Here is a 26,550-nt window from a genome sequence, read left to right as displayed (position 1 = left end):
CGTGGAGCTAGTTGGTCCCCAGAGCTAGGAAAGGACGTGGCATGTTGTAGAATACTGTGTGGGTTTTGCTTAACAATATGTAAGCTTGTTACAAAATAAGTGTGCCCTCGCGTATATAATAGGTAATAATTTTTTTCCATGATAGTTTCTATGATTAAATTAATTGTTTCATGATCAAGCACCTGGCATGGGTCCAGGAGCCTGGCGGGGCCGCCGTGCTTCTGGGCTGACACGCACTCTCTCGTTCTCTCTCTATGTCCCTTTCTGAACCTCTTAGTTTTTTCACTTGTCTTATAAATCAGATAATGAACATAAAGTCATTATTGCAGTGCCTGGTCCATAGTAATTGCTCAGTAAAAGTTAGTGATCTTTTTTTTAACATGATTATAATATTCTTACTGTACTTTAAAGTTATTATAATACTACTGTAGTAGCACAATAATATATATTATTGGAGTATTTATAGTATTCTGATAATAAATATGTTACCCAGTGCCTTTTTCTGTAGCACATACTTACGTAGAAACATAGAAATGGCTCCAACTTTCTGCTCCTGCTCCTGGCCTGGCCCGAGTAACTCGGACACGCACCAGGCGGGGATCCCTGCTATGCAGTCTGTGGGATCTGCCAGGGGAGAGGAGGGAGTGAGGGTCCGTGGGCCTGAGCGATGGCGAGGACGTAGCTGGTCAGGCAGGGCCTCTGAGGTCGAGGGACAAAGGGGAGAGGGTGTGCCCTTTATAACAGGGGAAGGTGGAGGGGACAGAGAGGGCATCACCCTGGTGGAGTGTGCGTGGGGAGTGGGGAGGCCGAGGCAGCTATGGACCTGATGGTGCGGGATGGAAACCTCCATTTGGCGAGGGGCCCTTGGGGAGCCCAGGGCCTGTCCCCACTCCTCTTCTTGGCTCTGGCCCACATTTCCCCTTCCAGGTGCACTGCATCAGCACGGAGTTCACCCCCAGGAAGCACGGGGGTAGAGGAGTGCCTTTCCGAGTGCAGATCGATACATTTAAGCAGAATGAGAATGGGGAGTACACAGAACACTGGCACTCGGCCAGCTGCCAGATCAAGGTGTTTAAGGTAGGACGTCCTTGCCACGTTCCACCTGTGGCCGCCGAACCCACGGGTCCCTGCCTGTGCTGGACAGTGACAGCAGTGCATTGACCTTTGGGATTCCTGCTGGAGGCCCGGCAGGGAACTCGGCGTCCTGTTGGCTTGGGGCTTCTACCTGGACCCCTGAGGAGCATGAGCCACGCGCCCTGGGGTGACGGGCCTGCCCGCTTCGGGTGTCCTTTGGTGTGGGGCACCTTCTGTCCTCCGTCATCACAGATGGCTGTGCCCAGCTCTGCCTTGTAAGACTGTCTGGATTTGCACGTTTTCAGGTTTTCCTTATCTTCCCCAGCACTTTGTAGTTGGCCACAGATTCTGTAGTTGCCGGTTTGATTCTCCTTAAAAATCAAGTCAGGACACCCCGTCCCGTGCAGGAGGCCCGGCCACAGACGTTCCCATGGAGGGCCCAAGGCCCTCTCTCCCTCTGCAGTAACCTCCTGTTGGAGAAAGAAACATGTTTGGAGGAACCGCCTCTCTTTTCCTTTCTTGCCCAGCCCCTGCCTATTAACTACTTTCCTCTGTCTGGACCCATACTTCTGAAAGATATTGGCGGCCAATGATGCAACTCAGGGTCCTGCATGGCCTGCGGAGTTGCAGGGTCGCAGCAGAGCCTGTGGCATCCACAAGGGTGAGGGAGGGGCGGGCCCCGGCTCAGTTAGTGATGCTGCCCTAGGTGGGAAGGTACTGGTTGTGGTGGGAGCACGCGATTGTCTTTCGTGCTAGAGCGCCAGCACCCTTCAGAAACCTGCTTCAGGACGGCGATGCCTTGAAATCCAACCTGGGATATTGGTTTCCTGTTGCTGCTGTAACGAATGGCTACACGTTTAGTGGCTTCAAACCACATGCACTTACTACCTTTCAGGCCCCGGGGTCAGAAGTCTGATGGTCTCACTGGACTAAAGTCAAGCGTTGAGGAGGAGGGCTGCATTCTTTTCTGGAGGCTCCCTCTCCTTCCCTTTGCTGCCTTCTAGAGGCCTCTGCATTCCTCAGGCCACATCCACTTGTCCTAGGAGCTAGCAAGAGTGGCTGGGCTCTTCTCTGGTCACATCGCCCCAGCCTCCTCTCCTCCCTCCCTTGTCCACTTTTACGGACCCTGTGATTGTGCTGGACCCCCTGGGATGACTCAGGATAATCTTCCTGTTTCCACATCACACTGCTAGCAATCCTAATTCCACCTGCAGCTTTACTTCCTTTGCCTTGTGAAGTGACAGCCTCGGGTTCTGGGGATTAGGATGTGGCCGTGTTTGAGGAGCCCCTGTGCAGCGGGCACCGATGGCCTGTGGTCTTAGGTGCTGTCTGCTACAGGGTCTCGTGGGTCTGATTTCCCGTGGACAGCCCCACAGCTGTGTGGCCGGATGTCTTTGCCTGGTCCTGGTCACACCTCTGTCCTCATCATATACAGACCACATCTGTGGTCCTCGGGTCCAGTGGCACCCTGTGGATATCTGGGGCTCAGATGCAGACTGGCAGCAGGAGGGAGGGATAGTGTCTGTATGACGCCCCCTGCCCTGCCCTGCAGAGTGCCTTGGCTTTCCCAGGACCCCCTGCCAGCTCCCCTTTCTACACCTCGAGGAAGAAGCTCAGGGGTGAGGACTCTGCGCACCAGGCTCCTGGACCGTACACTAGCTATCACTGAGGAGTTGGTCTGGAAGATGCCTTGTCTGAGTGACCCAAGGAAGGCTTTGGCATCTCCTGCAGGGGCGCAGGGGCCCCTGTCACCTGAAACTGGCTTCTCGAATGCCTGAGGAGGTGTGGGCACCCCACGCACCCAGCCCTGTCACAGAGGCAGTTCAAGCAGGTGTACGCAAGCTCCGGGTGGAGTCTGGCTAACCTGGCTGTCATTTTTCCCCCAGTCACCCCCGTCACTAGAAGCCTCCCACTTGTTGGAGCCAGGCCCTGGGGCTCTATGGGGGTGTCAGGGCCTCTGACAGGACAGGCAAGACCCCTCTCTGACCAGCCAGCTCTCCACAGGCCTCACAAGGCCGAGTGCCTTCCCCATACACAGGCTTGCCTCGTGGCTTCTGGAAGGGGAGGAAGAGCCTCTTGTTAGGGCTGGGAGGCAGGTGATGGGGGTATGGATACTGTGCCTGGCTCCTTCTCTGGACACTGGATATGTCGTTCCTGTCCCCAGAGGACCCCCTGCAAACCCGCCTCCATCAAATGTGGGTATCACATCACCCTGGGGGCCGTTTTCTAAAGTGCCCTTGATCTGGAAACCAAAAGTTGTGTGGCCTGAAGAAGGTGCATACTGGGATGAAAGTCCCTGAAGGTGACACTGAGCTTGAGGACAGGTGGTTTTCACTATCTGCGCACTGTGCACAGTCCGCTGCATGTGCGCTGAGACCATTCAGTTCTGGGGCTCTGGGGCTGCTTGGAGTCTTAATGTCTGAAGCCACCAACCAGGCTGTGAACTCACAGGTGATAGTCACAGGATGTCCAGAGTATCCGCATGAGCAGGGCCACCATGGCCAGCCTGGTGGCGGTACATCCCTGGGCATTCTCTCTTGGATTCTTTGCCTGGTCAGTACTTGGTTCTACTTCGAGTTTTTTTTTTTTTTCCCAAGGCCCCAAGCAGCCAGAGCAGGTTTCTCTCCATTCTTGACAAGTCACTTGTGCCTCAGTTTCCATACCTATAAATGAAAGAAATGGTAGTGCCTGTGAGACCTGGGCCCCTCTGCAAGTTGTTCACGTTTGCTGGGCGCCCAGGATAGGCTCTGTGAGGTTGGAGGTCTTACCCTGTATGGGGCGTGCAAACAGGGAGCTGCAGATAATCCTGGGAGTTGGGAGGTCAGGAGGCCTTCGTGACACATCCAGGATTTCCCAGCATGCAGGTGCAGACCAGACTCCCAAACTCCCAGCAGCAGCTTTGACTTCTTCTACTTTCTTTTGCCCTCCACCCGTAACTCAAGGAATGCACTGGGATTTGCTGTGGCAGCCAAGGGTTTTGTCTGTGGTAAAGATTGTTTCCAAGCATTTTCCCCTGAGTAACTGAGTGGCAGGACCCCGTAGCAGGCTGAGTTCCCTCAGGTGAGGAAGGGGAGGGGCTCCAGGAGGAGGATCATGTGCTTGACGCCTGGGAGGTGAGAGAGATGCCGACCTGTCCGGAGATCCCGCCTGGACTCCTGGGGCCTGGGGAGAGTGCAAGTCTTGGGACCTGTCTCTAAGTCCTGGGTCTTTCTCTGATAGCTGCCTCTGCCCACTTTGGACTAATCGGATCCCCTGTGCTCTGTACTTGTAGCCAAAGGGAGCTGACCGGAAACAGAAGACCGACTGGGAAAAGATGGAGAAAAGAACTGCCCAAGAAAAAGAGAAGTACCAGCCATCCTACGAGACCACCATTCTCACAGAGGTGAGCCGGCCTGGTGCCGGGGTGCACCTCCTGGGGCCTTCTGCCCGGAGCAGGATGACTGCGTGCTCTTGGTTTAGGTTCTTGGGAAATTGCCCACCTTGGGTGAATGCTGCTTTGGAAAGTGCCTATAAAATTGTGGCAGATTCCTGGGTCCGGAGCTGTGTTCACATGATAAGGCCAGGGGGCCAGGAAGGTGTTTCAGAAATATCTTCCAGTTCTGTGCTGCCATTTGTACTTTCCAGAATCAGGTAATTTTTTTTTTAAATAAAGGTCCAAAATTCAAAAGGTAGAAGAGAGTGTATCTACACTAGAAAATGCCTCTCCCAAAACTGTCCTAGCCTCAAGCTGTCTCTTCCCAGGGCAGCTGGCATCTCTTGGGTCCCCATGTATCTGGCCTAGCTTTCTCTGCCGATGAAGCCAATTCATACATGTTTGCCCCACGCCCACCTTTTTTATACCAACAGTGTCCATAGACGTACTGTTCTGTAACTTGATTGCTTTATTTAATAGCCTGTCTTGGAGTCTGTTCTCCATCTGTTCATAAAAAGCTTTCTAGTTCTTTACCCAGAGGCGTGGTCTTCGTTGTGTAGATAGATGGCCTGCTGGTGGACATTTGGTGCTCTCGGGGCTCTTGCCGTTTCACACATGGTGCAGGGAATGACCCTGTGCATGTGAAGTTCTGCATATGGTAGAAAGCTCTGCAGGCTTCATTCTCAGAGCAGGCTTACAGGTCGGGGGTGTTGACTACTTGCCGCTTTGTTGTTTGAGAAGAGACTGGAACTCGTCTCCTCCTAACCTGGACACTGACAGCACCTGCTCTAAACCTCCTTGTGTCCAGCGTACTTCTGAGACCCTCACTGTCACAGGCTCTTCTTCCCCCTGTCACTGGTCACTGCTGGTGCCACATCTTACTGGGGTCTGTTGTGTGTTTTTTTTTCTTTTTTACAATTTTATTTATTTATGAGAGACACAGAGAGGCAGAGACCTCGGCAGAGGGAGAAGCAGGCTCCATACAGGGAGCCCAACGTGGGACTCAGTCCCAGGACTCCGGGATCACGACTTGAGCCAAAGGCAGACACAACCACTGAGCCACCCAGGCACTCTTCTGTTGTATTTTTTAAGCAACTGTTCCCCAGTGTGTTCTGCAATCAGCCCAGCTAGTGGGCGTTCATTGAATAATTTGACTTGCTCAGAAGGCCCTCCACAGATGCAGGAGGCCCAGCCCCAGCTGTGGTAGAGTTAAGGCTGTGTTAAGGATGAGGCCCAGGGCACAGAGCATCTAAGAGAATAGTGGCCGGTCCTGGCTGGTGTGTGTGTGTGTGTGTGTGTGTGTGTGTGTGTGTGTGTGTGTGAGAGAGAGAGAGAGAGAGAGAGAGAGAGAGAGAGAGAGAGAAGCCATATGCAGAAAGGTATTTGCAACAAGATACAGTATGGAAGGTAATTTTGCAGCGGCATAGACATGTTACCAGTGTTTTATCTGACACAGGATAATAGTGACCAGAGAGCCCTGGTGCAGGAAGAGCCTGTCTAACTCTCAGCAGCAAAGCAGTGCGAGGACCTGCATTTATGAATCAGAGCTCAGACCAGTTAGTTTTCCCCAGGCCCCAGTCCCCTCACGTGCGGGCCCTCCAGGGTGCCCTCCACGCTCCCACTGCCCTCTGCCTACGGACACCTTTCCCTTCCAGGCCGAGCCTCAGCCTCTCTGCTCCTGACTCTCTTCTGTCTTCCCCCTGGTGGACGAGAGGTCCGGGGGTGCTTCAGACAGCGTCTGTCCACGCCCTTGTCAGAGCGTGGTACAGTTGGTCAAAACCCCCGCCTGGCCCATGACCTTGTAAGGTGACTGTCAGCTCTTCCTCCTCAGCTCCGGGATTTACCACCAAGAAATTCCAGCCCACATGCACAACCGAGTTAAATATTTACCAACCTGTGGTTCGGTGGGTGATAGGAAATCTTCAGGAATGCTTCGAATTGGCCCTCTCCAAAGCGGTGTCATCACAGGGAAGGGGAGAAATGAATACTTTGTCCCCTGGCTTCCCCAACAGGCAAAACCTGTACGTCTTTGCTTTCTTTGGGCGATTCTCTCCTATGTTCATCCTTGGCTTCTGCTCAAGAAGTTCCTTGAGGTCGAGGATCACGTCCTCCGTGTTTTTTGTGTATCCCTTAGCTCCTAGCAGGACGGCTGATGTATAGTAACACGCATCGACTGATGCCTGAGAGGGCTGGCTGCTCCTGGAATGTTTCAAGTAGTGCAGGTTTTAGTACTGGACTTTTTTGTTTTCGATTTATATTTAACTATTCATTTTAGGGGGAGAGAGAAAGAGAGAGAGCAGAGGGACAAGCAGAGGGAGAGGGATAAGCAGACTCCCCGTTGAGCGTGGAGCCTGATGCAAGGCTCAATCTCACGATCCTGAGATCACGACCTGAGCCAAAACCACAAGTTGGACGCTTAAGTCACTGAGCCACACGGGCACCCCACTACTGAACCTCACGGATGATTTTTGTTTGGAAGTTATTTGTGTCCAGTGCTCCCTCCTTCATGCTTGTACACGCACTTGTCTACACCTGGTAAAACCTGCCTCTGGGCAGTTGGTCTGTTTTGTTAGTTCTCTTTTCTTAGGGACCCAGATGACCGACGATGTTTCTTTCCCTCGTTGGCTCAACACCTAGGAAGCCCACAGAGACACATGCCTGCCTTTGCTTGCTCTGGGAATGACTGAATTTTAGGTCTTCTCTGCCGCACTCAGTTTCTTGGGCATGGCCCTAGTACCCATGCTTCGCTGGCTCACGTGGGCCCTGGGAGGATGTGGGCTAAGTGTTGAGGGGTCAGGGGCTTCCCGTGCTGGCCTTGATGGATGCTGGCATGGGAGGGATAGGAGCTGGGTCTGCAGCTCTGTGGCCTGAGTTGCTCCTGACCACCATGGCCCTCGAGTCACTACCATCCTGTGCTCTTTCCACAGTGCTCCCCGTGGCCTGACATGGCCTACCAGGTGAACAGCGCCCCATCTCCAAGCTACAATGGCTCTCCAAATAGCTTCGGCCTTGGTGAAGGGTATGTCTGTCCTCTTTCCCTTGAGAGCCCCTGGAGTGATGATGGGTGTAGTCTCCTTTCTTGGTCTTTGTGTCTTCCTCTCTTTGGTGCACTGGCATCGGTTTGGGCTTCGGGGTGGCACTTGTAATATTTGCACAGCTTTCTCTGCTCGGATGTGCTTCTGTAAACATCATCTGCTGGGGCAGCAGCGCAGAACCCACCTTCCCACCCCAGCTACCTGCAGAAGCAGGTTGGCCTGCGGGTTGCCCTTCAGGGCAGAATGGCCTCCTAGGCAGATGGGGCCTAAGGAGGCAGCTGTTTAGGGGGCTCCAGTGACTGTGAGGGGCCATCCTGGCTCTTTCTGTGGTCCCTATGCACATTCTCTGGGTAGCATAGGACAGCTCAGGATGCTCCCTGCCCTAGGGTTCAGGGCTTGTAACAAGGAGCAGCCTCACACTTGGTCACCCAGCTCTGCAGATGCATGATGGGCCACACTGACTCAAAGGTGACAGTAGCGTGGGGACTGGCAGGCATCGGTCCAACCTGTCCTAGGCTTTGCGGCACAGGAAGGGCTCACGGCACCACTGTGGTGGCCATGCATGTCCTGATCCTGTTGTGGCAGGCAGCAGGGAGACACCAGGCAGACCCAGCAGGTAGGCGTGGAACCTGTGGGCTCCTCACAGCCCGTGCTTGGCATACAGAGAAGCCACTGATGGGAGAGTGAGTGTCCATGAACTTGGTTTCACAAGGTGAGGAGGGGCCTCCTTGAGAATTGGGGTGGCATAGCCAAGGTGTCACAGATTCGGGCGGACCAAGTGTTAAGTCCCACCTTTCTGGGGGTGAGTTCCTTAACCTCCCTCAGCCCCACTTTCTCCACTACCAAAGGAGTGAGGATTCCATGCAGGGCCAGGGGTAGGGGTGGGTGTGCAAGGTGCCCGGCGCCTTACAGGCACTGGGTGAGGTGCATCTTGGTACCGATGATGGTGTGAGGGTCAGCCCGGTGAGGGCCTTGCCTTTATTGTCACTGTGGTAAGGTACTCGCAGAGTAAAACTTACCTCGTTATCATTTAAACGCAGAGAGAGACACCTACGTCCATTCACGTCGTACCTGCCCCACTGTCTGTTGGGGAGGGTCATTTAAAAATGTATTTTTTCTTTTAATTGGAGAATCCAGGTGTTCAGGTCTGTGCCTTCCCCAGGAGTGAGCCCTGGAGGGAGGTCAGTGGGCCTCCAACTGTTAGAATGTTCTCGTGGATGGATGCCACACCGAGGCTGCTTGTTCCCTCCTCGAGGAGCCCACAGCCTTCTCCCATCTCCGCAGAGGGGTGTTGGCTGCTGCTGTCTGGGCCCCACGTGGCCGTGTGGAGCTCCTGGGGCGGCCTGCCCTCCCCTAGGGCCAAGCTGTGGGGAAGCTCTGCCTGGGAAGGAATCAGATGCAAACAAATGCTGAGCTCAGAGTGGAGTGGTGATCATTGGTCATGCTGTGTTGCCACTGAGTCATGTCTGTCCTGAAGGGTTGGTCAGGGATTTGGAGGGATTGTGCAGACGGTTCCCGCCTACATTTCTCTGACCTGAGAAATTCTTGAGGCCCTGCTGTGTTTCCAAGTGCCATGCCTGAGGTGGGGGGAGCACTGGGTTGGGTGAGGGGCCCATCCCCACGTCCCTGAAGGTGTCCCCGCGTCTGATGACCTGTTCTTTTCCTTTGCAGGAACAGCTCTCCGACACACCCGGTGGAGACCCTGCCCCTGAGCAACAATGTAAGTGTCTGCAGCCAGGCTGTCTGGCTGCACATCCCCGGGCAGACCCGGCGCGGTCGTTTCAGGACCCTTCCTCTCTCTCTGCCTGCAGCACCTGCTCCCATCAGCCTCCATCCAGGATGCCCAGCAGTGGCTCCACCGAAAGAGGTTCTCACAGTTCTGTCGGCTGTTCGCCAGTTTCTCAGGTGAGCATCTTTTTGTTGTTTTTCAAACCCACAGGGATCTTAAAAACACGTAACAAAGCCACTCGCTTTTCAGGATTTGCCGCAGTGTCTGCAGGGCCGTGGTTTTGCCCTGGAGACCCAGTGTAGCGTGGGTCACTAACCTCTGCTGACCCTGTGCCAAGTGCTAAGATACAAAGTGCTACTGCTGGGAGTTTCCAGTCGAGAATGGCTTTCAGGAGACCATCTGGGTCCTGTGGGGGGTGCCCTCAACTGCCCGGGAAGAGGCCCTTTAGCCAGGGGGCCGGGGCATACTCCGCCTTCCCGGCACTTCTACCACAGTGCTGCACATTGGTCACATTGCCTCTGGAGCCACGACCTTTGAGAAGGTGGTGAAGCCACAGGGGAGAAGGAGAAGCTGGTTCTTCCTTCTCTGAAAGGTTCTTCAAGCCCTTACTGGTGGGGCTGTCACACAGAGTCCTGGAACCAGGGCTGTGGGTTGGAAGGGTATACTGAGGAATGAACTTTGCGACCAAGTCAAGTTAATCCAGGATGACAGGGATTGACGTTTTGACCAGAACTAGGGCAGTGGCTGACAAGGGCATCTGTGACAGTGGGAAGAATACCGTACATGGTCTTCTTTCAGCTCAGCTTTTGTAAGAACTTGTGTTGGGGGTGGCCAGTAGGAGGAGGGTCGGAGAGGGACACTGTCCTCCAGCAGTTTGCAGCTTTGAGTCCACGCAGATGTGCGAACCACACATTTCCATGCAGTGTGACCCTTGGGTGGTGGGCAGGCTCAGAGGAGGGGCCTGGCTTGGGTCAGGGAGGAGCAGGGAGGGAGGCTGCCATTTTAATATTTTTTTAAATTTTTATTTATTTATGATAGTCACACACACACAGAGAGAGAGAGAGGCAGAGACATAGGCAGAGGGAAAAGCAGGCTCCATGCACCCGGAGCCTGATGTGGGATTTGATCCCGGGTCTCCAGGATCGCGCCCTGGGCCAAAGGCAGGCGCTAAACTGCTGCACCACCCAGGGATCCCCGAGGCTGCCATTTTAGGGGGGGTGCTCAGGGTGGGCCTTCCTGAGAAGGTGGCCTTAAGCAGAGGCTGGGCTGAGGGGAGGAAGTGAGCCAAGTAGGGATGGGGGAACTGTGAGATGTCCGAACAGGGTTATGTGCAAAGGCCACAAGGTGGGGCCTGCCTTGTGTGGCCACAGAGCAGAGCACCCAGGTGAGCGAGGCCAGGTGGACTGGAAAAGGAGGTGAGGTCACAGAGGTCTGGGGGCCTGAGAGAACAGTGGCAGGATTTTGGCTTTTACTTGTTACTTAGGGGGAGCCCCTGTGCTTACAAAATTATGTCTGAAAGTGTATCTTTTTTTAAATTTAAATTTAGAGAGTAAGGAGGAGAGGCAGAGGGAGAAGCAGACTCCCTGTGGAGCAGGGAGCCTGACATGGGGTTCAATATCAGGACCCTGGGATTGTGACCTGAGCTGAAGGCAGCTGCTTAACTGACTGAGCCACCCAGGCATCCCACTGAAACTGTGTCTTAAGTAGGGCAGGAAAAAGAGGTTGGATATTTTCACTCCTGGCCATGTGGCTGCTGGGATTGTGACCTGAGGTGAAGGCAGCTGCTTAACTGACTGAGCCACCCAGGCATCCCACTGAAACTGTGTCTTAAGTAGGGCAGGAAAAAGAGGTTGGATATTTTCACTCCTGGCCATGTGGCTGCTGGCTGGTTTCGGCAGAAGGCTCATCTCATACTTATCCCTTGGAGAGTCCATATGGACACAAGGTTCTAGGGGATTCCTTAGGCTTTGTGGAAGGGACTGCATCCACGGACAAGGATGTTCATAGACCTTTGTTCATAATCACTCCCAGCTGGGAGCAACTCTAGTGCCCATTGGCAGAGTAGACACGTGACTGTGGTATATTCATGCAACGAATAATGTCTAATAACGGGCATGAATGATCTCTGACCACAGCCAGCATGAGTGAGCCCTGAAACAACGTGGAGGGAGGGAGCCAAACATAGGAAAGCGTATCCTATTCCATTCCACTTATGTAAATGTCAAAGAAGCAAGCAAAATGGAGACCTGTGAGGAGTCAGGACAGTGGTTCCCCAGAGGAGGGGGAGTGGCTGGCACGAGGGGCCTGCGTGTGGCGGGGGAATGCTCTGCCCCTTGTTCTGTGTGTCGGGAGTATGGGTGCCTTCACCGTGGCTGCAGCCTGTGGGTCGTGCTCTTCTGCATGTAGCAGGTGCATGTGTAACCGGCGTCCTGGGCTAGGTTACATGCACTTGTTAGTGCCAGTAAACAGCAGGGGGAGGGACAGGCAGGCGGCGGAGGTGAGTGCCTGTTGGCTTTTGTAAATGCCTGTCTGTTCTCCTGAGCTTTGAGGATACTGTTCATCTCTTGGGCTGTGATTTTCTGATGTTTAGCTTTTTGTTCTCTCCGTGGACCGTCCGGTGCCCTCTGAGGATGAGGCGGACGCTTCCCTGTCCCCTGCCCACACAGTGCAACATCTGCAGGTGCCTGAGGACGGAACCGTGTGTCCCACTGATGGGTGGCCCCATTTACTTGCCTAGGTGCTGACTTGCTGAAGATGTCTCGAGACGATTTGGTCCAGATCTGTGGCCCTGCAGATGGGATCCGGCTCTTCAATGCCATCAAAGGCCGGTGGGTGTCAGTTTCCAGCTGGAGGCTGGGTATGGCAGGAAGCCCCGTCGCAGCCTCTTCAATGCTGCCGTATGGGCTGGCTGGTGGGGTCAGGGCTCCTCTGGGAGCAGGTGCAAGAGGAGGCCCTGTGAGAGGGGATCAGGGCCATGCGGGTGGGCGGGGCTGACCCCACCACAGTTCACCCTGCTGGGAGCCCCTCCCCCTTCTTGGTTTGGCAGGATCCTTGTCCCTGGATGCCAGCCCCTCGGCCTCTCCTCAGCTGCTTGCATGGTGCTGGGTTTCCAGCTCTCTCCTCCCAGAGGAAGGTGTGGGACTGTGTGGCAGTTCTCAGTTCTCCAGGCAGACAGGAGAGCAGGGCCAGGTCTGAGGGGGCTTCCTGCTGTGGTGAATGTGTTTGGGGCCATGCTGTGCAGTCCAGCAGCCCCGGCCACGTGTGGCTGTGGAGCGCTTGATCTCAGGTTGATTTGACTGGCCAAGTGAGCTGCAAATCTCATTTACCCTTCACCGATGGACAGCACAGTTCTAGAGTGAAAGAGAGAGCCTGGGTGTGACTCTTGGGTCTGCCTCTTAGGAGTTTTACACTAGACAAAAGCGCCTAACCTCTGTGAGTCTCGGTCCCCTTCTCTATAAAATGAGGGCCATGGTTCCAGTCTCCCTAGGTGGTGTGAGGATGAGATAATGTAGGCATGTGAAGTTCTGGAAACAGTTCCCGGGGCAGAGTAAGCTAGAGAAACTGTTTGCTCTTGTTACCACCCTGAAAAACGCCTATGTCTTGTGATGTGAGTTCTGAGCAGAGCGCTGTCATGGCAGCTTGCAGGACCCAGAGGGGTTGTCATCCCTCTGTCTCTGGGCAAGACTGCATGAAGCCATAGAAGCCCAGTGAAAGGCCTTGTGCAACCCTGTGGCCTCTTTTCTTCTGATTCCTTCACTGTGCTCGTTCCACCCTGTGTTTTGGAACATTCTGGAACAACAGAGCTTTGTCCCATTCCCTTGCGCCGCCCCCCCCCCCCGCCGCCACACACACAATACCAATTTATTTCCTCTCCTCCTGCCAGGAATGTGAGGCCAAAGATGACCATTTATGTCTGTCAGGAGCTGGAGCAGAACAGAGCACCCCTGCAGCAGAAGCGGGATGGTGGGGACAGCAGTCTGTGTGGTGAGTTGTGTGGAGCAGCCCAGGGCTGGTTATTGGGTGGCCAGGTAACAGGAAGCCCTAGCACCAACACGAGTTCTCTTGCTGAGGACGTTTCCACTGATCCACCTCCATTCGTGCAGGATGAGTTTTGGTCAACATTCTCCTGGGATTGAAATGTTTAAGGTGGAAAGTCTCTGCCAGAACACATGTTCCAGCTTCCTTGTTTCCTCCCTGGGGAGCAGGCCCAGAGAGAGGATGTGTTCCCCACAGCTGCTTAGCCACTCACGGGAGAACCAAGAGTCTGGCCTTCCGACTCCCAGGCTGGTGACAAGTGCCGCCCCATGGCCATAGTTCCTGGGGTTTTCCTTGAGCTGGAGAAGGCTTTCCCGTTTGGTGTGGCGGCTGCACGGGGGCTAAGTAGTAGAGCTGCAGGGCCCAGGGCACCTCAGGGCACGTGACTCTTTTGGGTTGGTAGTTTGGAGGCAGTTTACTGAGAGGACACAAGCCTTGAGGTCAACTGAGCCTGAACACCAGTGCAGGCTGTGCCACCTGTTGGCCATGTGGCCTCAGGCAGGGCTCCGGGGCCTGTACATCAGCTTCTGCACATACAAAATACAGAGAACAATGCTCTGCCCAGGGGGATGAGGTTTTGGCGAGATAAGGCATGTAAAGCGAAGTGCCTTGCTTTTGACTGTGAGTGCTGAGGGTCTGACCACTGCCCACCTCAGGCCGCAGAGCCCGTGCTCCGTGTCTGCAGAGAGTGAGGGAGAGGCCCGTGTGCTTCTGCAGCTCCCGCCAGAGGAGATAGAGGCTCACCAGGTCGCCATCCCCAGGGCTTCCTGCGTGCTCACCCACTCGCTTCTCCTGGCAGGGACCGTTGGCAGTGTTGTTTCACTGTAGGGTACACTGAGGCGCAGGCTGGATAACTGCCCCCAGGGGACAGTGTTGTACGTGGCAGAGCCGAGACCCAAACTTTTAGACCCTAGTTGCTGGCTTCTGAGCCCTCGTGTCTGGCCCCTGTACATTCCTGGAGAATGTCTAGGTCCTCCCCCTGCTTCTCAGCTGTTAACCTGTGAAGGACACATCCTGAACCCCAGGGTTTCCTGATCATGCAGAAAGGACAGCCTCGTGCACGGCACCTGCTCAGAGCAGGAGCTGTCCATGCACAGCTTGTGATTCACGCTGCAATGCTGGTGCTGCCCCTGCACACACCCCGAGGTCCCAGGACAGGTCTTGGTCTTGGTTCTAGTGTGGCTGAGTTGGGACTGGAGCCTGGGACTGCCTCCTCTGGAGCCTCGCGTTCCCCCAAACTGCCACCCACATGATCCTGGAGGGGAGGTGGCCAGGGAGGGGTTCAGAGGAGTGTCTGAGCCTTCAGCTGCTCCATGCATTCCTGGCAGCACCCACACTGAGCTGGGGGCGCAAAGGGCTGGTGACAGAAGGGTACAACGAAATGAACTGCCTGCAAGTTGTGTAGGTCTTTTGGGCTGGCCTGATTTGTTGGAGGAGTGAACTCAGAAGTGGAAGTGGCTCTGAAGCATTGAAAAGACACAAAAGTTCATTTGAATCTGTCATAGAAAGGGATCTTGGAAAAGAGCCCTGGTGTTCTAACCGGGGGTTCCTACGGGAGGGGCAGGGTGCAGTGGCCACATCCTCTGCCCAGTATCTGACAGCGGGCCAGCCTGCCTGAAGTCGTGGGATGGCGGGTCGGCCACGTGGCTGGAAGGCCATGGCCTCTGCCAACCCCTTTGGGAGGGAGTCTGTGTTGGGAAGTGCGCATGTGCATACATGTGTGCTTCTGAAGTACAGGGCCTCTCATCAGCCACTGCAACCGAAGTTTCCTCAGTTGAGGTAGGAGTTTGGGAATCTCTAGTTTAATCCAGGTGCTTTGCCTTTGAGGGATTTGGGGCCCCCCAAGGGTCAAGTAATCCTCCTCCCTGGGGTCCCACAGAGCTGACTCCTACCCAGCTAGTTTGAGTTTCCCGTAAGGAAGCATTTCCATCCTTGGGGTCACTGTTATCTTCCACCAGGCAGGCGATGCTCCCAGCGCCCCTCTGCCCTTTGTGGTCACAGTACTGGAGCAGAGGAGTATTTGTGCTGCAGAGAAGGGCAAGGATGAGACACATGTGCCGTCAAGTAGCAGTTACCCCTTGCAGAGAAGGGAACCCCCCTCCCTACACTGTTGGTGGGAATGCAAGCTGGGGCAGCTACTCTGGAAAACAGTATGGGGTTTCCTCAGAAAGTTAAAAATAGAGCTACCCTATGACCCAGCAATTGTACCAGTAGGTATTTATCTGAAGGATACAAACATAGTGATTCAAAGGGGCACCTGCACCCCAGTGTTTATAGCAGCGATGTCCATAATAGCCAAACTATGGAAAGAGTCCAGATGCTCATTAACAGATGAATGGATAAAGATGATGTGTTTTGTAAACACACATGCACACACTCTGGAATATTACTAAGCCATCAAAAAGAATGAAATCTTGCCATTTGCAATGATGTGGATGGAGCAGAGGGTTGTTATGCTGGGTGAAATAAGTCAATCAGCAAGAATTATATGACAACTCATGTGGAATTTAAGAAACAGCTGATGAATGTAGGGGAAGAGAGAAAAATAAAATAAGACAAAATCAGAGAAGGAGACAAACCATAAGAGATTCTGAACTCTAGGAAACAGTTAAACGGAGAGTTGCTGGAAGGGAGGGGTTGGGGGGATGGGGTAACTGGGTGATTGGCATTAAGGAGGACATGTGATGTGATGAGCACTGGGTGTTACTACAACTGATGAATCATTGAACTCTACTTCTGACACTAATAATATACTATGTGTTAATTTATTTTAAATAAATTTAAAAAGAAGTAGCAGTTATCCTTAAATCCTGCGCTTTGCCCCCAGGAGCCATCCAGCGTCCCCGCTAAGCCACGGAAAGGATGCAGAGTCCCTCCTCTCTCCTGCAAGGGTGTGCGTCTGGCCGCACATCAGAATCACTAGAAGCTAATTAGAAATACAGAGCTCTGCCAGCAGTTCTTCCTCCAGCCTCCACTCCTCCACGGGTGTCATTGGGTGTGGGGTGGATGCAAGAATTCCCGATTTTATGTAAGATTCCCCCAAGAGAGACTGGTACAGGAATGAAGAACCATAGCCTGGCTGCTTTGCCCCTGTGGTTGGGCTCTGCAGAGGCTTTGTGCCTGTTGCAGCCAGATCCCATCGAATGAGTCTGGGCACGAGCATCCTTACAGCGGAGAGACTGATTTGGGAGTTGGGTATGAAGGGTAGGCAGGCTCCTTAGGAGCAGGAGTGTGTTCTACAGAAGGCCCTGTCCCTTGCCCTCCAGTGTACCATGCCATCTTCTTGGAAGAGCTGACCACCTTGGAGCTGGTTGAGAAGATCGCCAACCTGTACAGCATCTCCCCGCAGCACATCCACCGAGTCTACCGGCAGGGCCCCACAGGCATCCACGTGGTGGTGAGCAACGAGGTGAGCGCTGTCCCCACCCCTGCTCCTGGCCTCGGGCTCCGGGCTGTAGGGAGGCACAGCAACAGGTGCCAGAAATGCCCCCTCTGGGGCTTGGGGAGGAGGACTTATGCCCCAAGATGGCAAATGGGTTTCATGCTCTTGGCTGCCCTTGAGTGCAGGTGGAGAGAGTTCTGAGGCCCTGAGAGGCTGTCTAGTATCCACTCCATACCCCATCCCTGGCCAGGCGCCATGTAGGAACCATGGAACAAACTGCACCCCTGCCCTCAGGGTGTAAGGTTGCAGGTCCCAGGGGGCAGTGGAATGGACCATGGACTGGATGATGGAGAGGACACAGGTCACATGGGAGGACAGAGCCCTCCTCTGCTGACCACTGAAGGTACCACAGCCTTCCTGGGTCTGCCCTTGCCTGCACAGACCTGTGCGGGACACCAGCAGCCGATGGCCGATGGCCGAGGGCAGAGTGATCCGATCCCACTCCTGGCTAGGGAGGGTTTGCAGCTGCATTTAGGCATTCCTGCTCATTGTAGAGCAGAGTCTCTTAAGCTTCTTTTATCCTGGAATCCTCCTCTTGCTGATAATAGCCAGGAGTGGCAGCATTTATCCACTGCTTCCTGTCCTAAATGCATGTAGTGACTCTTGTAATCCTGACAGCCTCACTCTGAACTGGGTGAAATCTCATTTCACAGATAGGAAACTGAGATGCAGAGAGGCTGAGTAATTGCCCCAGGTTGCACACCTCGTAAGGGGTGGAGGTAGGGGGGAGTGCTGGGGGAGCCCAGAGCCCATGCTTCTAGCTGCCAGGTTAGTCCACCTCCCCTGAAATGAGGCCTCAGGAAAACAGCTGGGCTGATGGGACAGGGGTGGCCCCCTTAGCCCCCAGCAGACCCCAGCAAGCCCATTGTGGGAACTCTGAGAGCATCTGTAGAGGACCATAGATGAAGTGGGACATGAATGGAGTCTAGGGAAGTAGAGAAGATGTGGGCTCTGGAATCAGACTTGTGTCCCCACCCAGACCTTACTCCTAGGGGTAGAGTGACCCTGGGCAGATTTACTTAACACTTTTGAACCTGTTTCCGCATCTATAAAATGGATAATTAACCCACTGAACAGGTTGTAGTTAGGATAAAATGAGAAAAGAGAAAAACAGCCTCAGGCACCGAGAGACACCAGGGAACGGTGTGATGCTGGTAACTGACAGTGCTGGTGCTTTTGACTTTTGAGAGCAAGTGTTGTAGAGATCTTTAAATTTGACAGTGTATAAAACGTAAGGCTTCTAACAGTCTCTGTATTTTCATATATTGTCATTATTGGTGATAATCCTATTGCCACTTGTCATTACAATTGCCTGAGCCCCTTAAATGGAAGTCCCCCATTTCATGGGAGTTTGGTCCTAAAAGTTGGCAAAGCGGTGGTGGTTTCCTTCTTCTTGAATTAAAAAGTAATTCACCAGGTGCCTGGCTGGTTCAGTCGGTGGAGCATGAGACTCTTGATCTTGGGGTTGTGAGTTCGAGCCCCATGTTGGGTACAGAGATTACCTAAAAATAAAAAATAAAAAAATCTTAAAAAAAAAACAACAACCCAGTAATTCAGTTAGTGTAAGTCAAGAAGTATAAAACAGCTGAAGGCAAATGTGAAAGGCACTTCTCTTCCTTACTCTTTTCCTGGAGGAGTTTATATTAGCTTTGATGTGATTTTGTCAGAGGACGCTTGCTGGCATCCGTCGTGTGCCTGAGCACTGTGTAGGTGTGGATTCTCAAAACACACATCAGAGTTCCAGCTGTACATTTATCTGCCACTTGTTAGTTTTTGTTACCAGTTCAGAATTTCTTCTGTATCCTTGCATTGAGATCTCAGACAGCTGTTTTTCCAGCCCCCACCTCACAGACAAAACGAAGCCCAGAGTTCTTGACCTAAGCACTCCCTTGGGAATAGCCAGGGAGGTTAAGACACCGGCACAATGGGCTGCTGCATGGCACAGGAATGTTGTCACTTTGCACTTGGGCACGAATTTCTTTTGTGAAGACGAAAGCCAAGAATGTGTGGAACCCTTGCAATGTCACGGGTCCCTGCGGGAAGTCCCTTCCCCGGCTTGCCCTGGGCCCTCCAGAGTGGGCAGTTAAGCAAGTGAAGCAGAGAACAGAACCGAAATGCTACCTCAGCTAAGTAGGCGATTCTTATTCTCCGAAGTCTCCTTGCCTCTTAACCCTGAATCAGTTGGAAACCTTTGGTTCTTAATTGCCCGGAGCGGTGGAGGCAGCCTGGCCAGCCGCAAAGCCGGCCCCTGAGGTGCAAGGGCACTTAATTAAACAAGAGAGTTACTGATTAAGCCCGTGTGGGCTCCATGTAGGGCTTTGCATGCCCAAGTGGCTGGGCTGCCAAGAGTCCAGGAGGGAGCAGGCCAGCAGTATAGAATAAATGTACTTCACGCATCATTAGGCCCGGCAGGGAGGGGCAGGGGTCCTCAGGTACATAGATTTGCAGGATTTGGGGCAGTAATCCAGAGGCGGCAATAAATGTGGATTGCATTTTTTTAATTTGCAAAGGAGTTTTGCTTTGTGGTAGCTAGCGTGTGTGTTGTGGGTATGTCTTTAAGTATTTTTGAAATACTCCTTCCATTTATATTGTGAAATATGGCATGTGTGTGCAAGGAGAATTATAAAACTTATTTTTACAGTTTAAGGAAGAGGCAAGTGCCCAATACTTTCGCTCAGGTTAATGAAGTATTATGTCAGGAGCCTCTTTGTGCCCAAATTTCCTTTTCCACACCACCTCCACCTGCTGCTCTGAATGTTGTATTCATTGTACCCTTTTCCTCCTCAATATATCGTTTAATTTTGCCTAATTTAAAATTTCATGGAGGTGGAATAATAGCATGTTTTTCTGTGACTTCCATTTCCCTTTATATTTTTGAGAGTCACACATGTTGAAATGCTGCCGGAGGCCACTGGCATGCTGAATTAGGTCACAGTTTATTCATGCTCCTATTATTACTGATTGACATGGGGCTGTTTCCAGTTACTATTTTTTTTCAAGTTTTTATGTAAGTAATCTCTGTACCTGATGGGCTCAGACTCAGCCCCAAGATCAAGAGTCGCATGCTCTTCACACTGAGCCAGCCAGGCGCCCCTGCAGTTACCGTTCCTAACAGTGTTGCTGTAAACATTCTTAGGTGTGCTTTGAGTTAGGCACATGCAGGGGTTTATCTAGAACACTGGGCTGGAGGAGTAATGTAGTAGGTCCCGTGGACAGCTTTGTAAAGTGGTTGTATAGATTAACACTCCACTAGCCGTGGGTGCCGATTCCTGATGTTCTGGTGCCAATTCCTAACATTCTGCATCCTGGTCCTGTTCTTTTGTCACGGAAGCAGCCCCATTTTATAGATGGGGCATGGAGCCCAGAAGGGAAAAGGTCGACTTGTCTGAAGTCACCCGGTAGTTCATCAAAATGAACCTGCAGAGAGGCGGCTGGGCAATCCTTCCATTCCTGCCACTTGGCAGATGGAGGGAGTGGCGCTGTGTTTATATTGGTCCTCGTAGGACTCTGATATGCAGAGGCCGCTAACTCCCAAGATGTTTCTTTTTCCTTTTTCAAAGCACTTTAGTTTTTAACTTGTTGCCGTTGTACACATACATGCTCCTGTAATGTGTCCATTATAGGGATAGGAGGACCCAGTAAAGTAGGAAAAATGAAAACGAAAGCAAACGTGGAGTCCCGTGGTAAATACTAACATTTTGCTTCCCTTCCGGCTCCTTTCTGTCGTTTATGTTCAGTTTTTGTTACTTGCAACTATAATCAGTTCATATATTTATCTTGTTTTGTGTTTCCTTGGTGAGTGTTAAGTGTGACCCTCTTCCTGCATCTGTACAAACACAGTGGCTGGGATCCGTGTGGTCAAGGCTTTCCATATTATGAACTCATTGTCGAAGGGACGTGGTCTCTCTTTTGCCTTTCAGATGGTGCAGAATTTCCAAGATGAGTCTTGTTTTATCCTCAGTACCTTAAAAGGTAAAGCCCCCCTCCTTTTTTTCTAATTAAAGTATGTTGGCTGTGCCTCCTGCCCCATCCCTGAGTAGTAGAGTGAGGAGACACCCAAACTGGTGAGTGGGGCCGGCCTCCCTGCCTGCACGGTGGGTCCCTTGAGAGAACGTTATCTGAGGACATCCTCTGGGGAAAAGGTGAAACGTGGTCCTGGAAATGTGAGGACTATTGAGATCTGCTCCAACGTCAGTTCTGAAAGGGAAACCCTGGCCAGGCAATGTGATTTTCCTGGTGCTTGAGTAGACGTAACTCGGTGCTTGAGTAGAAGTAAGATGCGCTTGGGTTTTTCTACAATGAAGGTCTCCAGGAGGAGCAAGTGTGGAATAGAACAGCTGAGCCTGCAGGCCTAGTGGGGTGTCAGGGATATGGGGCGAGGGGCGGGACATGAAGCTTCCACCTGAGGACAGGTCTCAGAAGGAACTCATGTGCCAGGAGAAAGGAAAGACTAGCTGTAGCCTTCCTTAGGGCCAGGGCAGGTGAATGTATGGGGTATATCAGAATGAAAGCCCTGTATGACTGGGTCAGAGACCCTGAACGGTGGCAGGGCCATTCCTGTCCTCCTTGTTCTGGATCTAGCCAGTAACTGCCTTCAGAGAGCTGGGGACCGTAATACCCTGAGAACCACAGTGTGGTTCCAAAGCTTTCTTGGATATTATAGAGCCTTTAGTTCTTGGGCCTGGGGCTATGGTAGAAAGACCCATTGCCAAAAAGAAACTCAATAAGGCAGAAGGCATGTGAAGGCATGTGCTAAAATACCTGTTTGTTAGTGCTCTCTGCAGTTGTATTCGGAGCCAGTATTGGTGGCAGGACTTCCGCTGGTACTCAAAGGCCATGCGCTCCCTAACACCCCAAGGTTATGGCGTCGGGCCTTTCTTCCTGTAAAATGCCCTTGTCTCCCTTGGCAGCCGAGAGCAACGATGGCTACCACATCATCCTGAAGTGTGGCCTCCGAGCAGAAGTAGAGTGTGTAAGCCAGAGCCTCCCACTCCCAGCACCGTGGATTCCTTTGGATGTAGAACCTGCACCACCGTAAGCTTCGGCCTCACCTGGCAAGCTGTGACTGGGAGGGACTTGGCCCAGTCTGTGGAAGCCATGGACCAGTAACCAGCGGGAACCTGTGGATGCCGTCTCTGGCACGCAGAAAGCCAATGGCTCCTCTCTCCTTCCTCTTGACCTCCAGCTTTTGAGCGGTTCCTTGTTCTTTGCCTGCTATCCTAAAGAGGCAAATGGCAGGGCATCTTCTCTGAAACCCCTCAGTCCCTTGTTGGAGGCTGGTTCACTGGGTATCTTGGTGCCACTGTATCCTTCTGACTACTCCCCTGCCTCCAGGGAAAGCCCTGCCTCCCGTCAGCTGTTATCTTCTCTGGTGACCAGGACTATTGACTGGGTAACTTGCCACCATTCTACCTTCACGTTGGTTTCCCTTCTCAGCGGCCCTCATGAGTGTCTGTCTTTCTGGTTCTTGGATGGATCGATGGGAATGGGGTTTATTCTGTGCCTTCTGCTTCTTCCACCTTGACTCTTGTTTCTAAGGACCTGTTGCCATAATGCCCAGAGATGGGCTCACCTGTCTCTGCGTTGGTCATGTAGACACCACAACGCATGTGTAGGAACTGCCACACATATCTAGGTCTACGCCCTTGGGAGGGAGAGGGAGAGGATGGAGTAATTATTTTCTGGTACATTCTCACAAGTGTAAAAGGGATGAGAACAAAATGTTTTTTTTTTTCTTGACCTCCTTTCATATTATTTTATTTCCTCAGCAATCATGGGTAAGGAGGACTAGGAAATGAGCATCCCACTGTGCAGTCACATGACCTTGATAGTCATGGTAGTGGGCTCTTGTGCATGGACTTAACCAACTAAGTCTCATTTAGAGAAGACCTTGATTAACACTGCCAAACTTTCTCTCTACTGTGAGGGTCCCCATTTAAATGTTTATCTTTTTTCATTTTATAGAGGGAGTGTTAGGGCATTTTGCTTGCACTGGGATGGTTGGATCGTCTCTCTTAGTGGCTTGACTATGGGGAAACTTGAGTACGGGTAAGCTCAGGAATTTGTCTTTGTCTTGTGTCTGTTTCCTGGGGCCCAGTGATCTACATACTCTTAGCTAACTTAGGTTTATCTTCGAAAGCACAGGGAGGCTGTATGATCAGCTGAGCAGGATTTTACAACTTCTAAAGTGGAGCTTTTGGGAATATATTGTTAGGGTCAAAGATGATCAGAACTGGGTAGACCTTGTTTTACAGATGACACTGAAAGCCGAGAGGGGTAGAGCCACCTGCCAGATACCACGTAGTGATAGGGAAGTGATAGATATTTATCATATAAATCACTTCAGAGGGCAAAAAGGGTGCTTTTGTAATGATGATGTTGGGACAACAGGTGTGGTGTTTCTCTAGAGTAAAGCAGCCTTCTGATTCCTTTTCTGTCTTGGGGGAGGGTGGGGGAGCACGTAATAGCTTTACTGAGATAAAATTCACATAGCATGCAGTGTACCCATCTAGAGTATACTACTCTGTGGTTTTTAGTGAATTCACAGAATCAGCACATTCAGTTTGAGAACATTTTCCTTCCCCCCACCCCCCAAAAGAAACCCTCCTCCTTTTAGTGATCATCTTCCCTCTCTCCTCACAACTAGCTTGGTCTTAGGCAACCATGATCCTCCTTTCCATACTGATTTTTTTTAAGATTTTATTTACTTATTCATGAGAGATACAGAGAGAGAGGCAGAGACACAGGCAGAGGAAGAAGCAACCTCCTCTAGTGGAGCCTGATGTGGGACTCAATCCCGGGACCCTGGGACCATGCCCTGAGCCAAAGGCAGATGCTCAACCACTAAGCCACCCAGGCGTCCCTCCATATTGATTTACCTATTCTGGACCTATCACGTAAATGGAATCACAGTGGCCTTTTGTTGCTGGCTTTGTTTTTTTACTAGCGTAATGTTTTCTAGGGTCTTCCATGTTGAACATGTGTCCACACTTCAATTCTTTTTATAGCCAAATAATGTTTCATTCTATGGATATACGTACCATATTTTGTTTAACCACTCACCAGTTGATTGATGTATGAGTTGTTTCTACTTTTTGGCTAGTATGACTGATGCTGCTATGAACATAGTTGCACAAGTTTTTACATACACATGTTTTCATTTCTTTTGGGTGTATACCTAGGAGTGGAATTCCTGGGTCATATAGAACTCTGTGTTTAACTTTTTGAGGAACTGCCATATTTTCCAAGGCATTCCCACCAGTTGTGCACAAGGGCTCCAGTTTCCTCATATCCTCACCAACACTTGCTAATTCTCTGTGTTTTTTATTAGAACATTCTAGTGTATGTGAAGTGGTATCTCCTTGTGGTTTTGATTTGCATTTCCCTGATAGCTAATGATGTTGAGCATTTTTTCATGTGCTTATTGGCTATTTGTATGTCTTCTTTGGAGAAATAACCTATTTAGATCCTTTGCCCATTTATGTTTGGGTCATTTCTCTTTTTTTATTACTGAGTTGCATGAGTTCTTTGTATATTCTAGATGCCAGTGCTCTATCAGATACATGATCTTTAAAAATTTTCTCCCATTCTGTGGATTGTCTTCACTTTGTTAAGACATCCTTTGGCGCACAAAAGTTTTTAATTTTGATTACACCTAAGATACATGCTTTTGTTGCTTGTGCTTTTCGTGTCATATCTCAAAAACCATCGTGTAATCCAAGGTCAAGACTTATGCTTCTGTTTCCTTCTAAGAATTTTTACAGCTTTAGCTCTCCAGTGGCCTTTGATTCATTTCAGGTTAACTTTTGTATATGGTATGAGGTGGAGGTCCAACCTCGTTCTTTTGCATGTGGGTGACCATTTGACCCTGGCTAAAAGGCCCCTGATTCCTACTGAATCTTTTTTTCTGAGACTTGGGGCTGTCACTGGGAAGACTTTTCTTCTTCTGTTTCTGCGTCTCCTTCCTCTTCTTCCTCTTCCTCCTCTTCTTCTTTCTTCTTCCTTCGTCTTCCTTCTTCTTCCTCTTTCTTGTTCTTAATTCTTTTTATTTATTTATGATAGTCACACAGAGAGAGAGATAGAGAGAGGCAGAACAAAGGCAGAGGGAGAAGCAGGCTCCATGCACCGGGAGCCCGATGTGGGATTCGATCCCGGGTCTCCAGGATCGCGCCCTGGGCCAAAGGCAGGCGCTAAACCGCTGCACCACCCAGGGATCCCCTCTCTTTCTTGTTCTTTTTAAAGCCCAGCCTATGTCCATCTCTACCATTTTTATACTCCTCCTACCATCTCTGCCTTAACCTTCTCACAAGTACTGGGTCATGTGATGTTCTGCTGTTCTGCAGCCTTTCTTGGTACATGGTCTCACTCCACACATTAGTCCTCGGGGAAGTCAGGACCAGTCATTTCCTTTTTTGAGGAAACTTAGTCTCAAGGAAATGGAATCATTTGCCCAGGGTCACACACAGTCAGGACTAGACCTTTGGTCTCCTAACTACCAGCCTTCAGGGTGTCTTGTCAGTCAGTCAGTCACTAGACCTAAGTGACTCCCCTGGGCCAAGTGATGACAGGCTCGATTTTAATTACAAAAATTTAGTGGGCTAATATTTTTATTTCTTAATTCCAAATGAGGGTCTAATAAAGACCTATTACCTATTAAGTTCACAGTTAGTGGGGTCTTCGATTTTCTGGAACCTGCACTGCTGTTTTTGTTTGTTTGTTTGTTTGTTTTAATAGTTTCTTTTTTTAAAAAAATATTTTTAAGCAATGTCTCTCCCCAACCTGGGGCTTGAACTCACAATCCTGAGACAAGGAGTCACAAGCTCTACTGGCTGAGCCAGCCAACTGCCTCTTTCACATTCTCCTAATGGTTCTAGATGAGTATTGTAGTTTACAGAAGTAGAAAATAAGTACACATTCTAATTTGATACCAAAATGTTTTAGCTGCTTTGTTTCAGCTGCTTGTCCTTATTGAACAGGAGTCAGAAAAGCTGGCTGTAGATTTTATCTTTTTCATGTAGAAGGACAGAAAAGCCAGAGCACTTCCCACTCCTGTCCACTGTCTTTCCCATGAGTACTGAGACCAGAGTCTGGGGCTGGGGCAACCCTTCCCAGAACTGCAGCCTCCACCCCCATGGGATCTAGGCTGTGGCTTCTCTTTTGCAGCAGCTGTTTTTAAAGGTGTAATCCGCAGAGAGAAAGACGGTCTCCTCATGTGCTCAGGCTACCGTCTTGTGAACCATAAGCCTCAAGCTGAGCTCCTGATTCTCAGGCCATCATGTTTCTTTTTCTGCTGGCAAGGTTATGATAAACCTTATCAGTTTCCCAGGTGGCACCTTACAATGAAGACACAGAGGCTTTTGAATGAGGGGACAATAGGATTTGCTGGGGGAAGGGATAGATGAGAAGAGCAGGATGGGGTAGGGAGTTTAAAGTCAGGGCTTAGGGTCTCAAGCAAAGGCCAGCCAACTGCCCTGCTGACCTCCTGCCCGGGCAGCCTCGAGCCCCTTGGGGAGAACTGTTAACCTCAAGGGGGCTTCCCCAGGGAGCAGACTAGAGCTGGCTGAGCTGTGGGTCACAAGTTTCCGAGTCCAGAGTGGCTTCGGGGCCTGGCCTGAGTAACTTAAGCTTGAAAATCATTAACGAGCTGATGAGAAAAATGGAAAACTTCTCTTGCTGGTGTCAGTGGAGCAAAGGGAGCAAGCCCAGAGGTTCTCAGAAAGTGGAAGGGGAGGTGCCAAACGTGGAATTGCCCGAGGTGCAGGAGGCAGTGGAAGGAGGGGGGAAGGAGCCAGGGACCCCAGATCTTTGCTCAGACAGGAGGTGA

At 51.4% G+C, this 26,550-nt stretch overlaps 1 protein-coding gene across 1 annotated transcript in view; it reads left to right on the top strand.

The window, feature by feature from the left end:
• The window catches only part of LOC129516916 (transcription factor CP2-like protein 1), a 32,465-nt gene extending 10,393 nt beyond the window's left edge, over positions 1–22,072 (top strand). The window contains 10 exon segments of the mRNA XM_055336517.1: positions 928–1,077; positions 4,346–4,456; positions 7,414–7,505; positions 9,193–9,241; positions 9,333–9,426; positions 11,988–12,078; positions 13,134–13,234; positions 16,552–16,694; positions 20,648–20,699; positions 21,638–22,072. Of these exon segments, the coding sequence (XP_055192492.1) occupies positions 928–1,077; positions 4,346–4,456; positions 7,414–7,505; positions 9,193–9,241; positions 9,333–9,426; positions 11,988–12,078; positions 13,134–13,234; positions 16,552–16,694; positions 20,648–20,699; positions 21,638–21,765 (1,011 nt within the window). The 3' untranslated portion in view covers positions 21,766–22,072.
• Positions 22,073–26,550: the final 4,478 nt, after the last annotated feature.

The sequence above is a fragment of the Nyctereutes procyonoides genome, unplaced genomic scaffold (assembly GCF_905146905.1).
Source record: "Nyctereutes procyonoides isolate TBG_1078 unplaced genomic scaffold, NYPRO_anot_genome, whole genome shotgun sequence".
Taxonomy (NCBI): domain Eukaryota; kingdom Metazoa; phylum Chordata; class Mammalia; order Carnivora; family Canidae; genus Nyctereutes; species Nyctereutes procyonoides.
Note: the sequence above shows the minus strand (reverse complement) of the source record. Positions and strands in the feature narration are given on the sequence as shown.